Here is a 16,352-nt window from a genome sequence, read left to right as displayed (position 1 = left end):
CTTGATCCATCACGATCTCAGATGCCACGTTTTTTTCTTATTTCTCCAGTCTGGGGAAAATGGATCTCTGCTGTCATCGTAGACAGCTCAAAATCCGGGGCAAGGTTTTGATGTGTCGTGAACTCTGGGGTATTGTGGAATTCAACACGAGGCGAGCCATAGAAAGGTGAAGCTGTTACATAAATCCAACGTAACGGTTTCTTCTGACACATTTCTCCCCAGAATCGATAAAAAATGCGTGGTGTTGTTTTGACCGTCGCCACCCGAAAGCACGAGCTCACATGGGGATGCCCCCGCTGTTCTATTGGCGCCGGTCGTCGGTGGGCCGTTAAAGTGGTCCCGGCCCCGTCGGGTCAAGTGTCTCTCAGGGGACTGGAGGCCTGTTGTCCAGGGGGGTCACACCCTAGCCATGTCGTCGCGTCCCCTGTGCCTCAGGGGTAACGCGCCTCCACCATCTGGCTGGATCCCATGGATCATGGACCATTCTTCCATCATCAACTTGTTCATCTCATCTCACCACAGACCCTGATCCCTTCGTTTTGACCTACCCACTTTCTTCCATTGACTCGCCTGCTATCGACTTGCCTACCATTAATAGCCCTTTTCCGGAATGCAACGCAAATCTCCAGCCCAGAGGGTCTAGATGCGATGGTGCCACCGCTACTAAACCCGGCCCCGGAACACCCCAAGAACTTGAAGCCGCCAATGAGATCAACGCAATGCTCCGGTGATGTGATTCGACTCAATTGTTGAATGTGAGAGGAAGCGGTTGATGCACCCCATCAGCTGTTCCTGCATCTCATCTACACCACTGCCGACCAGAATGCGCTGATAACAAACTCTGCATCATCTCGGCCTCATTCATGCTTCTGTGGCTTTTAACCAATGCCCATCACGACACCATCAGATATGGCATCACTCTACCTTCCTATCCCGGGCCGGTCCTTACATCCCGCTAAGCTTCAATCAGGTAGGCAGTGTTGGACAAATACTCCGGAACCCTGGCGTTCCCAAAGCAGACCGTTGAAACCATGTCAAGAGGCGGCGCGTTAGGGAGATGGATAGCTGGCTGCTAGCTTCCAGCTGTCACTACTCTGATTCACCTGATTACGGAGCTGCCGCGCTTACCTATGTACCGCGCTTGATCCAAGAAGCTTGTCGTTCATGAAAAGCCAACTAACAGAAAGCTAATCCAACTGGGCAGGCTTGTCGAGCCGGTGTCGTTCCGGAGTTTTGCTCCAGAGTTCAATCATTCCAGCCACAGGTCACGATGGGTGTTGACAAGGTCTTGGCCCAGACTCAAGACTAACTCATCACCAGCGTCTAGTCTTGAGCCGGAGAGAAACCCTAACAGAATGGGCCCATGGACATCGCATCGCGCCGACAAGATTGCTTCAAACCCTCAGCCCTACCTCATGTTGCATCCTTAGCTCCCTGCAGCACGGTCACGACGATCTTCTCCTCGTGTGGTCAAGCAGGATCTCAATCCTCATGAAGGTTTTCGCGGGGTGGTTGATCCGACCATGCACAACTTTGATGAGGGGATGCAACCCCAACCGTTCGTCGGCGTCAGGATTTGGGTTAGGTTTGCTTTTCCACCAGCAATTGTTGCTGCCGCTCCTGCATGTTGGATCGTGCTGCTGGGCTTCTAGAAGATTATCCTGCAAGCCTCGTGCGAGTCAAGCTTGGGCCGATGTTCGGCGCACCCGGAAGGGCTAGACCTGGTTTGTCTGGTATGAACCAACAGGACAGCCTCCAAAGTCAGCAGTTCAAGAGCCGGCCGGCTATGGAGGGGATCATCTCGTTCAGTCTTGGCCAATCCTTCGCTTCGGTTGTCAGTGAGTGTAAAGTGACCTGCGGCATTCCACTGACGAGCGGCAACTGCGGCACGATCGTCCAGCGTACGTAGACAATTGCGGCTCCGCGGTCATGCTAGGAGAGCAATGGTATTCTAGTATTCTTGAACGGGGTCGTGTTGAGCATCTCACTGGTTGCTTTATGGATTACCGACCCAGTTGATCATGATAGCTCGTTCCTTGGACATGGTTGTTGACCCCGACCATCGGAAGCAGAGCCGCAATCAGCTTTAGTCCAGGGGCCGCCGGTCCAGGCACCAATTGTGAAGAGCGAACTATTGGATTAAGGGATGGAGATCCATTTTCTATGGGACCGCTTATCGAATTGAGCCGGTTTTTCCGTGCTGAATTGCGTTGAAGTCCGACTGTTCTTTGATCTCAACCTACCCTATACCAGCATGAGAGAAGAGTTGGGGATGAACTGTGCGATTTGGAGGCTTGATGCATTTCAGTTTGAGCTTCTCTTGATGGGATTTTTACTGCAAAAAAAGACATTAAACTGCATAGCTATCTATGTTCATTTGTCTCACATACTTGCAATTGCACATTACGCCGGGGTCCTTGAACCCGATCTTGAAATTGGTGATGATGGCCAAAACAGCATCGTCACATGCCTTACCAGGCAGTGCCCTTTACCATCATCACAACCACGATCACTCCGGATTAAAATGACAAAAAGCCAAAAAGAAAAGAAAGGCAAAAAACATACAACAGTGAGGATTCCCCGGTCGTCACCGACCCGAGTACTAATTCACCGCTTCTCAGCTTGACTATGGGAGAGCGGACGGGATCCCGTATTTTCTAAGAGCTATGGTCGTATGTACCTGTCGTCGATGGGAATGGCCTCATGAACTCGTCGATTGAGAGTGCTCTATTCTAGTCAAATACCGCGATAAACCGTCCTTTACTGGACTTGTCTAATGAGTTGTCTCTATCTATTTGCCCTTTACCTGTCTTCTTCATCTTCAGCAATCCAGTAAGCCTCAACTTCTGCGATACATGTTCGAGCAGGAACAGTAACTGCGATTGGGAAACCACCATAGTCGGGGTCATCGTTGGGCATCATGAGGAACTCTCCACTCCTCGTCTCATCTCCGTTAAAGATCCTCAAGGTCTGAAGCTTGCCCTCAGCGTCGACTTCCTTCTCCTCCGCCCACAGAATACCCGCAAACGTCGCCTCCTTGCGCACACCCTCGAAGCGCACGTGAAAGCCTCGTCCGACGAGCAGGAACTTGGAATCTCCGAGATGGATCACCATACCACCACCGGGACCGGGCTTGCCAAACACGAAACAGCGCTCGACAATGACCTTGATGTCACCAAAGACACGGGTCCATTGTTCGGGGAACTTGTCGCAAGGCTCCTCGTCAAAGAAGAAGCCGAATCGGTCTTCGGGAGCGGCGTTTAATAGGTATGATGACGTCTGAGCGAGAAGCTTGAATTCGCGACCGACAACCTCGGCGCCCGTGTCGATGCCGAAGGGGCTTGCTCCGAGAGCTCCGTATGTAGCGTACGATAGCCAAACTCGTCGGGCGCCGTTCTCGTCTCGTCGCTGCTCGGGGATGAACAGAGGGTTGCCCTGCTCGGTGTAGTTTTTGCACACAGTCTCGTAATCGTGGAAGTACAGGTCGGGCGACAAAAAGTCGAGCGATGGGGTATTGAATCTCCAAATGTCTAACACATGAGGACAAGGGCCTCCTGAGGGATAGACACCAGGGTCTGCACCGCCTCCGACAACGATAGGAACCCCTCGCAAGTCTAGTTGGGAAGGGTCATCAAAGTTGAGCCATGTGTTTGTGTATAGAGGGATGGGGTATTCCTTCTTTCCCGCGGCGGCGACGCGACCGACAAAGGATGAGATGTGGTAGGCCATGAAGGCCTCGTTGGCAGAAGGTCCGGCACCGAAGACCGAGTCCCAAGAGTGTGACCCAGACTTGGGAGCATTGGGGAAACGCTTCTTGAATTGCGAATGTGTCTCGACCTTGCCGAGATGCTCCAGAAGCTGACTGGGAATGGGCTCAGCGAAGGCCTTCTCAGCTCTGCGGGATCGGTCTCGAGAATCGCCCAGTAGGCCAGTCTCGTTCTCAACCTGGACCATGAGCACGGTGTTATGCTCTGAATCAACCTCGGCAAGATGTCGCATGAGGGCTGCGAATGCGCGCGAGTCTGCTTGGCAGGCCTCCTCGCTCAACGGAGTGACCATCTCGATGGTCCGCTTGACGCCACCAGCCTCAAGGCATTGGACGCGGGGGAATCTCTTGTGGTCTTTCTTGACCCAACCGGGAGCATAAGTAGAGATGCCATTCTTGTACGTGCCGAACCAGAGCAGCACCAGATGCATGTCATGCTCACGGGCGCCCTGGAGCACACGGTCGAGCTCGCTAAAGTCGAACTGACCCTCGCGAGGCTCAATGGTCTCCCATGTTACTGAACCAAGGAGGGTATTGATGTGATTCTCCTTCATATTAGGCCAGACCTCGCTCATGAACCTCGCCGAGCTCAGCGACGAGTTGTGCAGCTCGCCGGAGAGCATGAGGAAGGGCTTGCCCTTGACGATGAGCTGGATCTGGCCATTCTCGGATCGACGGAGGTGAGGAAGGGCGTGCTTGGCTTGAGTCGCGGGAATCTCGATTGCTGTCATGATGAACGATTGTGATTGACAGAGTATACGTGGAGGATGGGGGGAGGTGGTTGTGGCATTGTGTCGGAGGGAGAGCTTCACAGTTGAAATAGCTACTGCGCGTGGCTCAGTAAGCAACACAATGGGTCAAAACCACGTCGATCATATGGTCTCAAGACCACATGAGACGAAGAAGTGGTTCGGACGTGTCATGACGGAGATTCTTCGTATGTAGGCCAAGCTCATGCGGAGGAGAGCCGGCTCACGTCACTCCACCATCCCAATTGCAAGGATCATCGGATTTTCTTCGCATATACCATCCGGCGAAATGTCGCATCTACACGATTAATCGCTCTCGGCTCTTGTTTTCCATGCGGGGAATCTGCCGATGAACTTGTTGGATGCCGGGCCATGTGCCTCTTCGTTTTTTCCTCGGCACTTTGGAGATCTCGTTTACGAAACAAGTCTTGATGTGGTATCCTTGTCGTATATTGACGCATTTCGTCCTTTATCCGGCACGCGAGCGAAGAGACACCAGAATGGCATTAATCCTCTAACTCCTCTCAAATACTCTAGCTTTACTAGACCCAGATTTAAATAAAAGTCATACTGAATTATCATAAGATGGATCAAATGTTATACATATCCTTAGAGGAGTATAAACTGATAACGCCTTCTACTTTCTCACAGGTGGACTGTCGACCACGCCAATCCCCTGCCAGCAGTCCAGGTCGTCTAGTTTCCGCAGTAGTCGCTCGAGCTTGTTCCTGGCGACATCACTTGCATCAGTGCTCGAACCACTTCTCAGCTGAGTTTGTTCAAGATATGCAGCGCCAATGTCTCGGATCTTGGGGACTAGGCTGCTACCGTTGGCATCAAAGACGGCTTGTGGGAGATGGTACAGAACCTCTAAGAGATCATCCACGATCTTTTGGTGTTCTAGACCACTTGTCTCCGTTGGACCGAACTTTTGAAGAATATTTGATCGAATCTCGAGACTTGTTACAAAGAGATTTGCGATCTGGACATCGTGGCTCTGAGTGACGTTTGGTGGTCGAGACATGCCACCGCGCCATCGTAGTTCCGGTGGTAGGCCATTGATGACGGACTGGATTTTCCCTAGGTACTTTGAGATCAAAGCAGGTGGATTATTGTTATTTCGAACTTGTTGAACCTCTGACCAGATGAAAAACAAGTCGATTAGGGAGTTGAGTCCCGGGACATAACTTGTATCGTCTCCGTGCCAATGTGGCTCGTGATGCTCTGAGGGTGGTCGTGGCTCCATCTGATCATCAGACAAAGGAAGAGGTCGGGGAAAGTTTTCGATCCGGTCTTGAGAAAGCAAGCTCACAGACAACCTCCCCAGTATGTCGGCGCTGCTATAGATCGCTGTTAGTGAACGCACAGGGACGGTTACATGAGAGTTATGGACGTACCATGAAGCGGCAAAGAGCAGCCAGAATAGCCGTCTTAGCAGCTGCTGTTCAGCCTCATCCAGTTCATGCATGCAGTAGTACGCCAGGTACCTAGCCCCTGTGGCTGCCTCATTCAAAGCGTGATAGGCACGCATATTGCTCGGCCCCAACTCGGACACTGCACCTATAGCCATACCCATGTTGTACATGGCAATGCACCAATCCAAGCAAAAAGACCCCTGGGCGAACTGGCTTTTGAGCAACCCGTGAGTATCCAGAAACTCGATGCAGTGTTCCACAGTCACGGACCCGTAATCCCCACGCGGAAAAGTCGCCTTGGTCGCTGCGCACACGCTTATGACTAGCCCGCAGAACATGGCGTCTCCGTCCGCCTCCTGGTTGTGGAGACGACGTAGGAACCGCCGACGGAGGAGGATCGGAGCAAGGGGGTGGATCTTGTCGAACCAGTCGTTGAGGAGGCGGGATATAACCGCATCGGTGGCGAAGGCAGAAAGCCAATGGCTCCGGAGGACGGATGGGGTATCAGATGGTGTCCCGGCGGCATGGTCTGAGAATCCGGGGCTCTGGAGCGGTGACTGAGGCTCATGATTATGAGCTAGGGGCGTCAGCTGAACCCCAGGATCTGGGGACCCCATGGCGGTTGGGTGTAGCATCTGGCGGCGTTGAGCATGTCTGATCATGTTAGTCACTTTGCGTTAGACATGTTGGTATGATGGCTAACTTGTTTGGCGGCCCTCGTTTTCTTCTTGGTCTTTGATGTGTGCAGTTCACATCGAGAAAGACGCAGCCTTGACATCGTTGATGTCCTACATCATACACACACTGAAGTGCCGTTAGCTACGGAGAACCTGGAGAAGGGCGTTAAACTACGTACCCTGACTTTCCTAGATCGACAGACATCGCAGGCCTTCTGATTCCGAGTCTTGTCGCCTGATGGAGTCGTCCTGCGGGGATGAGGCTCTCGCTCAGTCACGGGAGGCATCGGATGCTCCATGATTCACATCAACTTGCTCCGCCGGTCTGGAAGCTCTGATGGAAGACGTGAAGCTATGCAAAACTCAAACATCCGAGGAGAATCCTCGGAGACACCGTACCGACTATATGGGCCGATCCGCAGAAATGTCGGATATACTCTACCCTTCCGCTTTGACCAGGAGGTGGCATCCTTCCCCGCTAGACGAGTCAGTCTATCCAATTGAAGCCATCACCACGGTGGGTCAACCTCCTCAGCCCAGAGCCATGCCTATCCCGATCGGATGCTAGCCTCTGCTCGTCTGCTGTTGCAACCCTTCCCGTGACCTGCATGGCTCCATTTCTCCTGTCTTCCCCATGGGGATGGGACTTGACAGTCTGCCAAACGCGCGCCAATGAAAGCGTAGCCTCGGAAGCTTGATGGTGAGACTCGCGTGGGCAGAGGGCTTGTCATGGGTGAAAGAAGCCGGTTGTGAACTGTTGGCTGATGTCTTTGCAGGTTGGTGCGGGTCGAGTTACGCCATGGTCATGAGGATATAAGGTATCGAGATCCCCTGGATGTTGAGGCACGAACAGCCAACTTGGCCATCATACCGAGGCAACACAACAATCATCACCATCAATACCCCCATCCTGAGAATCTGAGCTGCAACAATGGGCCAGAAAGAGACTCAGTCCGACGTGGTCGACCATGACTTCCCCTAGAGGACCATGTCCCCCAAGGTTCAACCCTACCCTTCTGGAAGCAAACCGAGCTTCGAAAACTCTACGGCATGATGTTCTTCCTCTTCCTGGGTTCTACAACCCTTGGATACGACGGAAGTTTACTCAACGGGCTTCAGACAATGGATTCTTGGCAGAATTGTACGTGTTTCGATTACAACGACGACCTTTGGTTAATGTTGAAATAGTCTTCGATCATCCCGCCGGTAGCCGACTCGGCATCTTTGGCGCCATGCCCGGTTTCGGTGGTCTCTTCGTCCTCATATTCGCTCCTTATATCGCAGACGGACTCGGCAGAAAGAAGGGAACAGCAATCGGCTGCGTCTTTGTCGTTGCTGGAGCTCTGATGCAGTGCTTTCCCCAGAAGAACCACAGCTCCCGAGACGCTCTCTACCTGATTGGCCGCTTTATTATGGGCTTTGGATCCAATATCTCCAACGGAACTTGCCCGTTGTTGATCACCGAAGTTGCACACCCCAGGCACCGCGGGCGCGTCACAACTATTTACAACACTCTCTGGTACCTTGGAAGCATTGTAGCCGCATGGACTTGTTTCGGAACTCTCAAAAACCAGACTGGTAACCTCCAATGGGTTCTCCCTACTGGTCTCCAGTGCCTGATGCCCGGGATCCAACTCCTATCCATCTGGTTCGTCCCCGAGAGCCCCCGATGGCTTATCAGCAAGGGAAGAGAAGAGGAAGCACGTCAAGTGCTTGTCAAGTACCACGGAAACAATGATCCAGACGATGAGTTTGTGCGATGGGAGTATGCCGAGATTCTCAACACCCTCAGGCTTGAGCGCGAGGCATCTGGCAACGGATGGTCTGAGCTTTGGCGAACAAAGGGCAACCGAAAGAGGTGTGCTTTGATCATTGCTACGGCTATTTTCTCTCAGTGCAGTGGAAATGGACTGGTGTCATACTATGTAAGTCACTGCTCGACGCTGTTGAGGCGACTGGCTAACCACTCTCTAGCTTGCTGCCATTCTTGAAACTATCGGCATTACTGAGTAAGTTAAGAAATAAAACATCCAAATCTGCTCATCTAACAAAGACAGTTCAACCACACAATCCCTGATCAACGGCGGCCTCACAATCTGGTGCTGGCTCGTCTCCCTCTTCGCCGCCTTCTTCGTCGACCGAATCGGACGCCGCTTCCTCTTCCTCTTTGCAGGCGTAGGCATGCTCATATCCTTCAGCGTCTGGACAGCTTGCAGCGCCGTATACGCAAAGACCGAGTCTGCCTCTGCCGGTATTGCTGTCGTGGCCATGATCTTCCTCTTCTACGGCGTTGCAGGAGCGGCTTGGCCCGGCTTGACTGTTTCTTATACCGTTGAGATTCTGCCATACAGCATCAGAGCCAAGGGATTGACTCTGTGCTTCTGTTTCACTGCTCTGAGCGGCGTGTTTAACCAATGGGTGAACCCTCTTGGTCTCCAGCAGCTTGAGTGGCGCTTCTACTTTGTTTACATCGCTGTGTATGTATCGAAGACTCTCTGTTGTGAAGAATTTGCTAACATATCTCACAGCTTGGTCATCGAGTGTCTGACTATCTACTTCTTCTTCGTCGAGACAAAGGGCCCTACTCTGGAGGAGATTGCGGTTCTGTTCGACGGCGACGATTCGGCCGCAGGCATCGCAAAGCTTCAGGCACAGGAAAAGTCGGTTCCTCTTACCAAGGAGGTCGAGCATGCGTGAAACAGAGTGCATATGAGTTGAAAGAAGATAGATGGGGGATACTCTGTAGAGCAAGAGATACAATTTTGAGCGTAAACGCTTCGCATACAATCTGCAACCCCTGGCAAGAAAGTCTTGCTTCTATCGTTTAATAATACCTAAGTGACCCAAGATCCAAGTCTTAAAGATCCTTTGGCTGCTCTTATCAAGGTGATGAGACCACGAATCCTGAAATCCGTCGTTGCCAAGGCCCACCGCTTCACGAGATCCCACACACGCATCCCAAGTCCCTCGGTCAGCACCCACATGCTCAAGGCGTAGGCGTAGGCGTAGGCGGGATGAAGTTATCCAACCATGTTTCCATATACATAGTAAGCTGACTTATATATTGGGTCGTCGGCTTCACGTACTCGTACCCAGTTGCGCCGCAAGCCGATGTCGCCTTGGAGAACTTGGAGGCTCCCTCGTCATGGTACCGGATAGGAGCCTGAAGTTGTTTCATCCACTGCCCAAGAGTACAGTCCTCACACTCTATGGGGAAATTCGTGTCGCGACCAGTTCTCCATTCTGCTAATAACTGATCGCAGAATTTCTCGGTGTCTCTGTTGATGGTCAGCCACCCTGTGCTAGACACATAAAGAATTGAATGGGATTCCTTACCGGTCTTTGTAGCAGTGAACGTCTTAGGCCACGATCAACAGATCAGTCTGATAGGTAGCTGATGGGTGAGTTAGTCAGGCGAAGATCATGACGACTCAGCGAAGAAGCACACTTGCGAGCAAAGATCATGTCACCGTAATGAAATGCAACTGCATACTTTGTCGTGTTGCAGGCTTCTTCGACCTTGGGTCTAAAGTTGACAAGTGCTTCACGACATGTTGGGACGCATATATGATCCAAATGCACTTTTCTCGCAGGCTCAAACGCTCCCTCCCTACACCAGTCTTATTAGATTCAACTATCACGACATTATGAATTTGAATTTACTCACGGGGTTGCTAGATACCCATTCAACAGACCTGAGCATTCTGTGACAGTTGTGTTAAGCATCGTAAAACAAGTATCAGTGAGGTTAAAAATGTCGAAAGGATACAAGGTGTGCTCAAGCTGCTGAGCAGAGACGATAAGGGGGTGGCCAACATGGCCATACCAGCTTTGGAGAGAAGATATGGCTTCATTATGGATATGATGGTAGAGAGGAGAAGGGCATGGCTTGCTGCCTGGTGTTGGCAGAGATGATGGTCATATATAGACACTCACATACCACTGAGGCCAACCTTGCCTAACGTGCCGAAAGCCAAAGTTAGACTCTACAGAAGGCTCAGGCTCGGAAAAAAAAGTTTCACAAGGTCCGTGGCTCCAAAAATCCCGCGGACTGAATAATTAGGTGTCAACATGTCATACAGCCCAGCTCGGAGTAACTCATGATGTAGTTCTGCGTGGCGCTAACGGACGGCTTATGAAGCTTAGAGGTAAAAAGAGAAGAGAATTTATCACATATTAGAATTTCCTAGATATTTGATGTGAAGCTATGATGGGAATATCGCGCGTGCTTCATTAGCAAACTCTCATCAGCATCTCTTCACTTCATCACATGATAATCTCCTTAAAGTAAGATGACAAAAGTCTAAAGTATAAAACCATTTCCAAAAGGGTTCTTATAAATATTAATAAAGTCCCAAAAAGGCTTTGACGAGCAGATATAAGCTTAAACGTTAAACTCACCTCACTTGAGAAGACGTCGACCGTGTTCTCTTGTGGACTTGAAAAGCACGATATCCCCTCGATTTCCCACCTGCTCCCGAACACCTCCTGTCAGTCAATATGCGACCTATTCCTCGCCCGGCCTGGATGACCAACTATCTCGTCACCATTCCCGCCGTCATCTCCAGTATTCGACAACACCCTCCTGGAGTTGACCCTACACTGGATAGCATTCCGCAACTCAATTGGGCCATGCTGAAGGATGAGCCACTTTCCTGCATAATTCAACACATGCAGGAAGATGGATTTCGAAACTGGGGCTTCGTCGTGTATCGCTGCGCGTATGCCAACGACTCGCAGTGGGAGAGCTATCTCGAGTTCTTGAAAGAGGCAGTCAGGGAGGACTTGGAGTTTTTTGAGCTTGAAACACTACTATGGAAGCACCTCAAGTGGACCATAATTGAGGACCCTGAAGACCTCGACAGCGCCTCTAAGCAACACGTCCAAGAGCGATTTTCCGACTGGGCCGCGGCCAGATCTGTCGAGAGAGATGGCCCAGGTGCCGACGATCCCTGGCTCCGAAAGAGGCCCAGATTCAAGTACTGCATCTACGTTGACCAGCGATGCCTCGATACCGTTGATCAATACCAAGCGTGGGTTGAGCAGGGGGCTATTGGTATCCCCAAGACAGTTGTTTGCGCCATTCTGGATAGGACCAGCAAACCGAGCGGACGAGGGCGGGATGGGTATCCTTCTGTGGAGGGCTGTACCAAGATGGACACAGGATGGATGTACACAGACGTTAGTGTTCTCTCCGGTGTGTATGATCGGCTCTCTGTTGAGGAGTTATCCAAGCGCGACTATGAGAGACCGCCCGAGGTGTGGCCAATGGGCGACCCGATGCCTTTCGAACCCTAGGTACGACTCTGATTAATCCCACTCTATGTTACGTCTGTGGCGGGCTGTTTTGAGAAGGGTTGTCGGGCATGTTCAGAGGCAGGCAGTTCAGTGTTAGCCTTGCCGTTATATTTGGGAATCAAGTCCAGGTTCACACCGTTTCTGGGCAAAGCTTGGGGTTGTACGAAATAGCATTATACTTTCTGCTAAGTTCACTTTTAGCTAGTTGTGATCCAACCCGTCACTATTCACGTTGGAATCGAGTGATGGCCAGAGTCTGAAACCCCTCGCCAGCCTCACACAGATGAGGTAAGTCGCACAACGCAACGTTCACAGCCTGACTTCAGAGGGCACCAATAGTCAGTCGAGATATGGCGAAATTTTCCGCCGTAGCTCACGTGAGACATTCACAGAGGAGCTGCCTTGGAACACTATGCCCGTTTATGTATTTCCCCATTCTAGAAGTCTCATCCTACCTACAGGCGCCCGCATTAATAGTCCCAGCGCCAGAGACAAGACTTTCTCTTCTCAGTTGATCAATAATATACATCCCCCCGTCTTCTGGAACTGTGCCACTATGATCGCAGTCTTACGGCCCCCATTTCCCTCGCTTTCTGCCGATAACTCCATTTCCAGTGGGGGTGCGGGCCACGTTTATGCCATCGGCCAGCATCTCGCTCTCAAAAGCCCAATCGTTCTCGATAACCCTCACCCAACACAAACGGCAATGATGGAGGAGAGCCAAGCTCAGATCGCCTGCGAAAAGGCAGTCTACAAGATCTTGATGGAGAACCGGCATCCCCATATTGTCCATGCCGTCTTGTGCGCGCCTGAAGGTATCTTTATGCATCGCCAAGCCACGACCCTTAAAACTCGCTTGAAGAACCCCGGTATTCCTCAAGATTTAAAGAACCGATGGATCAAGCAGCTCTCGAGCGCGCTATCCTGGCTTGAGCATCTCGGTTTCGCCCACGGGGACCTCAGGCCTGCCAATATCTTTCTGGGCCCTGAAGAAGACATCAGGTTGGGTGATTTTGACTGCACAGTCAAGATTGGGGAGAAGCTGAAGGCTGGAGGCGGTTCTTACGGCAAACTGTACGAAAACTACCAGTTCCCCGACGCCGGCCCAATGACCGAACAGTACTCTCTTGGGTCTTGTATCTTCACTATCCAGTTTGGCCATGAGCCATGGCACGAGATCGATGAGCCTCAGAAGATCCTCAAGCTCATCAGGAATGAGTTTCCCGACGCTTCAGGGGACGAGGTATTTGGAGAGATTATTCAAAAGTGTTGGCATGGAAAGTACGATTCGATACGTGAGGTTGAACAAGATATTCTCAGCCGGCTGGGCTTAGAGGAGGCGCAGAATGACTGCTCGGGTATCGATGAAGAGTTTTCGTCGATGCTAGTAGCCGAGTGCGAGGCATTCCTTGAGGATGAATCGAGAAAGTCATGACAGACTAAAACTACGAGGACGCAATTTTAGCCTCTTTGGCCTTTGTAATTTGACCTCAGCCAGGCAAGCCATACACCCGAAAGATATGGTATAAAGGGTATATCTATGAAGTATTGAGGTACAACCTAATAGTTCAGTTGTGATCTCCTGCATCAGGAGGCCCGACGTAGTTCTCGTAACCCCAGACCCAGTACCAGATGCCCGAAATTGCAGTCGCCGCGACGAAAACCACAGGGGCGTAGTTTACAGTGGTTTGATCCACAGGAAGCACCGAGGGCATGCAAAAGAGAGGGAGAGCGAGCAGGGACCAAGCTACAAGACGAGGTGAGCTGGTGAACTTGTGCGAGATGGGAACAGAGAGGTACACACCGATAGCGACGACATTTGTAAAGACGCCAAAGTTTCCAAGGTAAAACGAACCTTTTTTAACTTGCTTCCGACCGGTAAACAAGCTGATGCCGATAGGCGTAGCATATGCTGCTGTTAAACAGATGACGCCCACGCCACCAAAGGCGTTGAACGCGGCAGAAGATCCGAAATAGATGAAGCCGAGTAGAATCTCGCAGACCATTGCCAACATCATGGCGTTCAGGGGGAGATCGAGGCTCTTGTTAACCTTGGACCACCAAACCGCGCCTGGGATACCGCCATCGCGGGCAAAGGACCACACGCAGCGAGACGTTGCTGTCGTACAACTAATGCCACACAAAACAGACAAGACCATGAGTGGGAAGAGAAGGCCAAAAGCACCGCCTGAAGATCCTACAGCTGATTTAATGATGTAGGGAACAGGCTGTGCAAGAGTAAGTAGTTCGCTAATGTCCGGCATAACGAAGACGATAGGAATCAGGAAGAGAAGACCGGCGCAGAGATTAATGACAATGGTAGCGACCATCGCTCTTGGAACTTGAGTTGCAGGCTTGCGAACCTCTTCGCACATGCTACAGCCCACGGTTAGCTAGTATCAGAAGGCAATAGGGCTGCACCCACGAAATGATCATGCCGGTTGACGAGGTGGCATAGGCAGCATGGAGAAGGCCGACACAAAAGGACCATCCGTCTGGCCAGCCTGAGTTGTTTTCGAAGTGGGTAAAGACCCAACTAGGATCGCGGCGACCATTCTTAGACATGGCGAGGATAGTAGAGACTATGGCAATCACACCAGCAAAGGTCCAGAAGATGGCTGCGGTCTGTTGAGTGTCAGCTGTGCCTACCAAGCAGTTGTAGGAGAGTGCAGCCTACGTCGAGAATGGGAAGCCATCGGTTACCGAGGGCAGAAACTGCGTTGCAAAGCAGAGTTATGCCGATGAAAAGGAGGATTGTCTTATATGGCTCGTCCCCAAACACAGGCTCACCAGCCTTAGTCTCGAAGACGTTAATGCAGGAAATAATAAAGGTTGTGCTACCAAAGGTGACGGATAGCGTGATGGTGATGTTGCCGACGACATAGAGCCAGCCGCAGATCCAGCTAGCGACACGGCGCCATCTCGCGGGAGCGATGATAAAGGCTTGATAGTAGACACCTAGGATAGAAATAAGATTGAGATATTAGACAGGGACTGTTGACATACCTCCTGCAGTTGGGTAGACGCTAGTGATCTCGCCAAGGGATGCAGCAACGCACAGGATAATCAGAGACACGGCAAGCCACCCCCATATGATGTTGACAGGTCCTCCTCCAATGATTGGATAGGTTACCGTCGTGGACAAGCCCCATGGGATCGAAGCCAACACAAACGACATGAACGCCACCTGCAGGGTGGATCGGTTCCTGTTCAGCTCTGGCTTGTAGCCCAGATTGGCCAAAAGATCATCGGCTGTATTTTCTTCCACTACGTCCGGTGGAAATGTCGCCTTGTGTTCCTTCTCGCTCGTTTCGGAGGTCATGATGCAAGTGGTGTTCTCTTTCGGGCTGTCTTTGTTGAGTGGCTCTGGGTGTGAGTTGGATGACGAATGCAGAAAGCCGACGAACCTGCATATACCCCTCGATTAGTGTTAAATAAAAAATAAAGGCCTTTGTTCCGGGGCGTGAGAGTAACGAAATGAGGCAGGTGATGTGTGAAGGTGAAGGGGAAGATCAAAGTCGGACATTGCATGTCCAAGAGAAAACTCTTTGCATAGGTATCGGAAGGCCCGCCGACCGTGACGTAAGAAGAACCCATGGGTCTCATGTTTCATTGAGGACTATCTACTGCTTTAGAGGATTGGTAGAGGAGAAGTTGAGTATCTTGGGAGGAGCCGGTATGAGATACTCTAATGGGAATAGTGACACCGAAGGCCCCACAGAGAAGGCGTGCAGCGCTAACCTAGTGCAGTAATTCCAAAGAACACCGGGGTCAATTACCAATCTCGTCTTCTTGAGAGCGATCATTGGATAGACCATGTGATTCGGGCTGGCTTACTATAAACGGCTAGAAGGCAGGTCCAAGAAGATACTACATTTCAACGTCTATTATATACCCCTGATGGGCTAGTTCCAGAAACTTGGATCTTCGAGAGGATAATCGGGCATTGGGGACTCCATAAAGATTAATCTTGGGGGATTTCGTAAAGATCTAGAGCTTATTGGTTGATGGTACTATAGTAGATCTCACCCGGACCAGCCCAGGGCACTCTATCGAGAGCTCGAGTGCCTGACCACTAAGCCAGTAAAAGAACGGCGGAGACTACTTGAAAGTTAGGATATCCGTTTCTAGACTGGCATTAAACGTTCTGAAAGGAGAAACCGTTTTGACACGAACTCGATTTGTAACCAGCTTCCTCATCGGCGACTCGTATGGGGAAAGTGTCCGAACTTTACCAATGTATCCGATATGGACCCCGGAGAGAAACCAGGGTCGTGAATAACTCACCTTGTCTCCGCGTTTCGGGGACCATAGAAAGAAGTATCCGTTAATTCCCCTTGACCAACAAGGTTCCATAGACTCAGGGGATATAAAGGACACATTAAAAGAGGGGAGAGAATGTTTTGGACAACATAGCCCAGCAGCCGAACCAACACACACACAGCAC

The 16,352-nt window shown here is 51.2% G+C and overlaps 6 protein-coding genes across 6 annotated transcripts; 3 read left to right on the top strand and 3 right to left on the bottom strand.

Moving 5' to 3' along the window:
• Window positions 1–2,802: 2,802 nt before the first annotated feature.
• On the bottom strand, window positions 2,803–4,497 carry MRS44_009517 (uncharacterized protein; the record flags this gene model as incomplete). The annotated part of the gene is made up of 1 exon (XM_065621322.1): window positions 2,803–4,497. One exon carries the CDS (start codon window positions 4,495–4,497, stop codon window positions 2,803–2,805), a length of 1,695 nt encoding a protein of 564 aa, XP_065477394.1.
• A 655-nt stretch (window positions 4,498–5,152) lies between these two features.
• MRS44_009516 (uncharacterized protein) lies at window positions 5,153–6,906 on the bottom strand (the record flags this gene model as incomplete). Its single annotated transcript, XM_046271826.2, has 4 exons — window positions 5,153–5,855; window positions 5,913–6,584; window positions 6,684–6,718; window positions 6,787–6,906. The coding sequence occupies 4 exons, from the start codon at window positions 6,904–6,906 to the stop codon at window positions 5,153–5,155; spliced, it is 1,530 nt and encodes a 509-aa protein (XP_046124347.2).
• Window positions 6,907–7,575: 669 nt separating this feature from the next.
• MRS44_009515 (uncharacterized protein) lies at window positions 7,576–9,304 on the top strand (the record flags this gene model as incomplete). The annotated part of the gene is made up of 4 exons (XM_065621321.1): window positions 7,576–8,532; window positions 8,582–8,616; window positions 8,665–9,084; window positions 9,136–9,304. The coding sequence occupies 4 exons, from the start codon at window positions 7,576–7,578 to the stop codon at window positions 9,302–9,304; spliced, it is 1,581 nt and encodes a 526-aa protein (XP_065477393.1).
• A 1,803-nt stretch (window positions 9,305–11,107) lies between these two features.
• MRS44_009514 (uncharacterized protein) lies at window positions 11,108–11,905 on the top strand (the record flags this gene model as incomplete). Its single annotated transcript, XM_065621320.1, has 1 exon — window positions 11,108–11,905. The coding sequence occupies one exon, from the start codon at window positions 11,108–11,110 to the stop codon at window positions 11,903–11,905; it is 798 nt and encodes a 265-aa protein (XP_065477392.1).
• Window positions 11,906–12,461: 556 nt separating this feature from the next.
• On the top strand, window positions 12,462–13,340 carry MRS44_009513 (uncharacterized protein; the record flags this gene model as incomplete). The annotated part of the gene is made up of 1 exon (XM_046279802.2): window positions 12,462–13,340. The coding sequence occupies one exon, from the start codon at window positions 12,462–12,464 to the stop codon at window positions 13,338–13,340; it is 879 nt and encodes a 292-aa protein (XP_046124352.2).
• A 133-nt stretch (window positions 13,341–13,473) lies between these two features.
• On the bottom strand, window positions 13,474–15,227 carry MRS44_009512 (uncharacterized protein; the record flags this gene model as incomplete). The annotated part of the gene is made up of 4 exons (XM_065621319.1): window positions 13,474–14,281; window positions 14,331–14,530; window positions 14,583–14,863; window positions 14,912–15,227. The coding sequence occupies 4 exons, from the start codon at window positions 15,225–15,227 to the stop codon at window positions 13,474–13,476; spliced, it is 1,605 nt and encodes a 534-aa protein (XP_065477391.1).
• Window positions 15,228–16,352: the final 1,125 nt, after the last annotated feature.

Source organism: Fusarium solani, assembly GCF_023522795.1.
Source record: "Fusarium solani strain SB1 chromosome Unknown bctg00000005, whole genome shotgun sequence".
NCBI classification, from domain to species: Eukaryota; Fungi; Ascomycota; class Sordariomycetes; order Hypocreales; family Nectriaceae; genus Fusarium; species Fusarium solani.
Note: the sequence above shows the minus strand (reverse complement) of the source record. Positions and strands in the feature narration are given on the sequence as shown.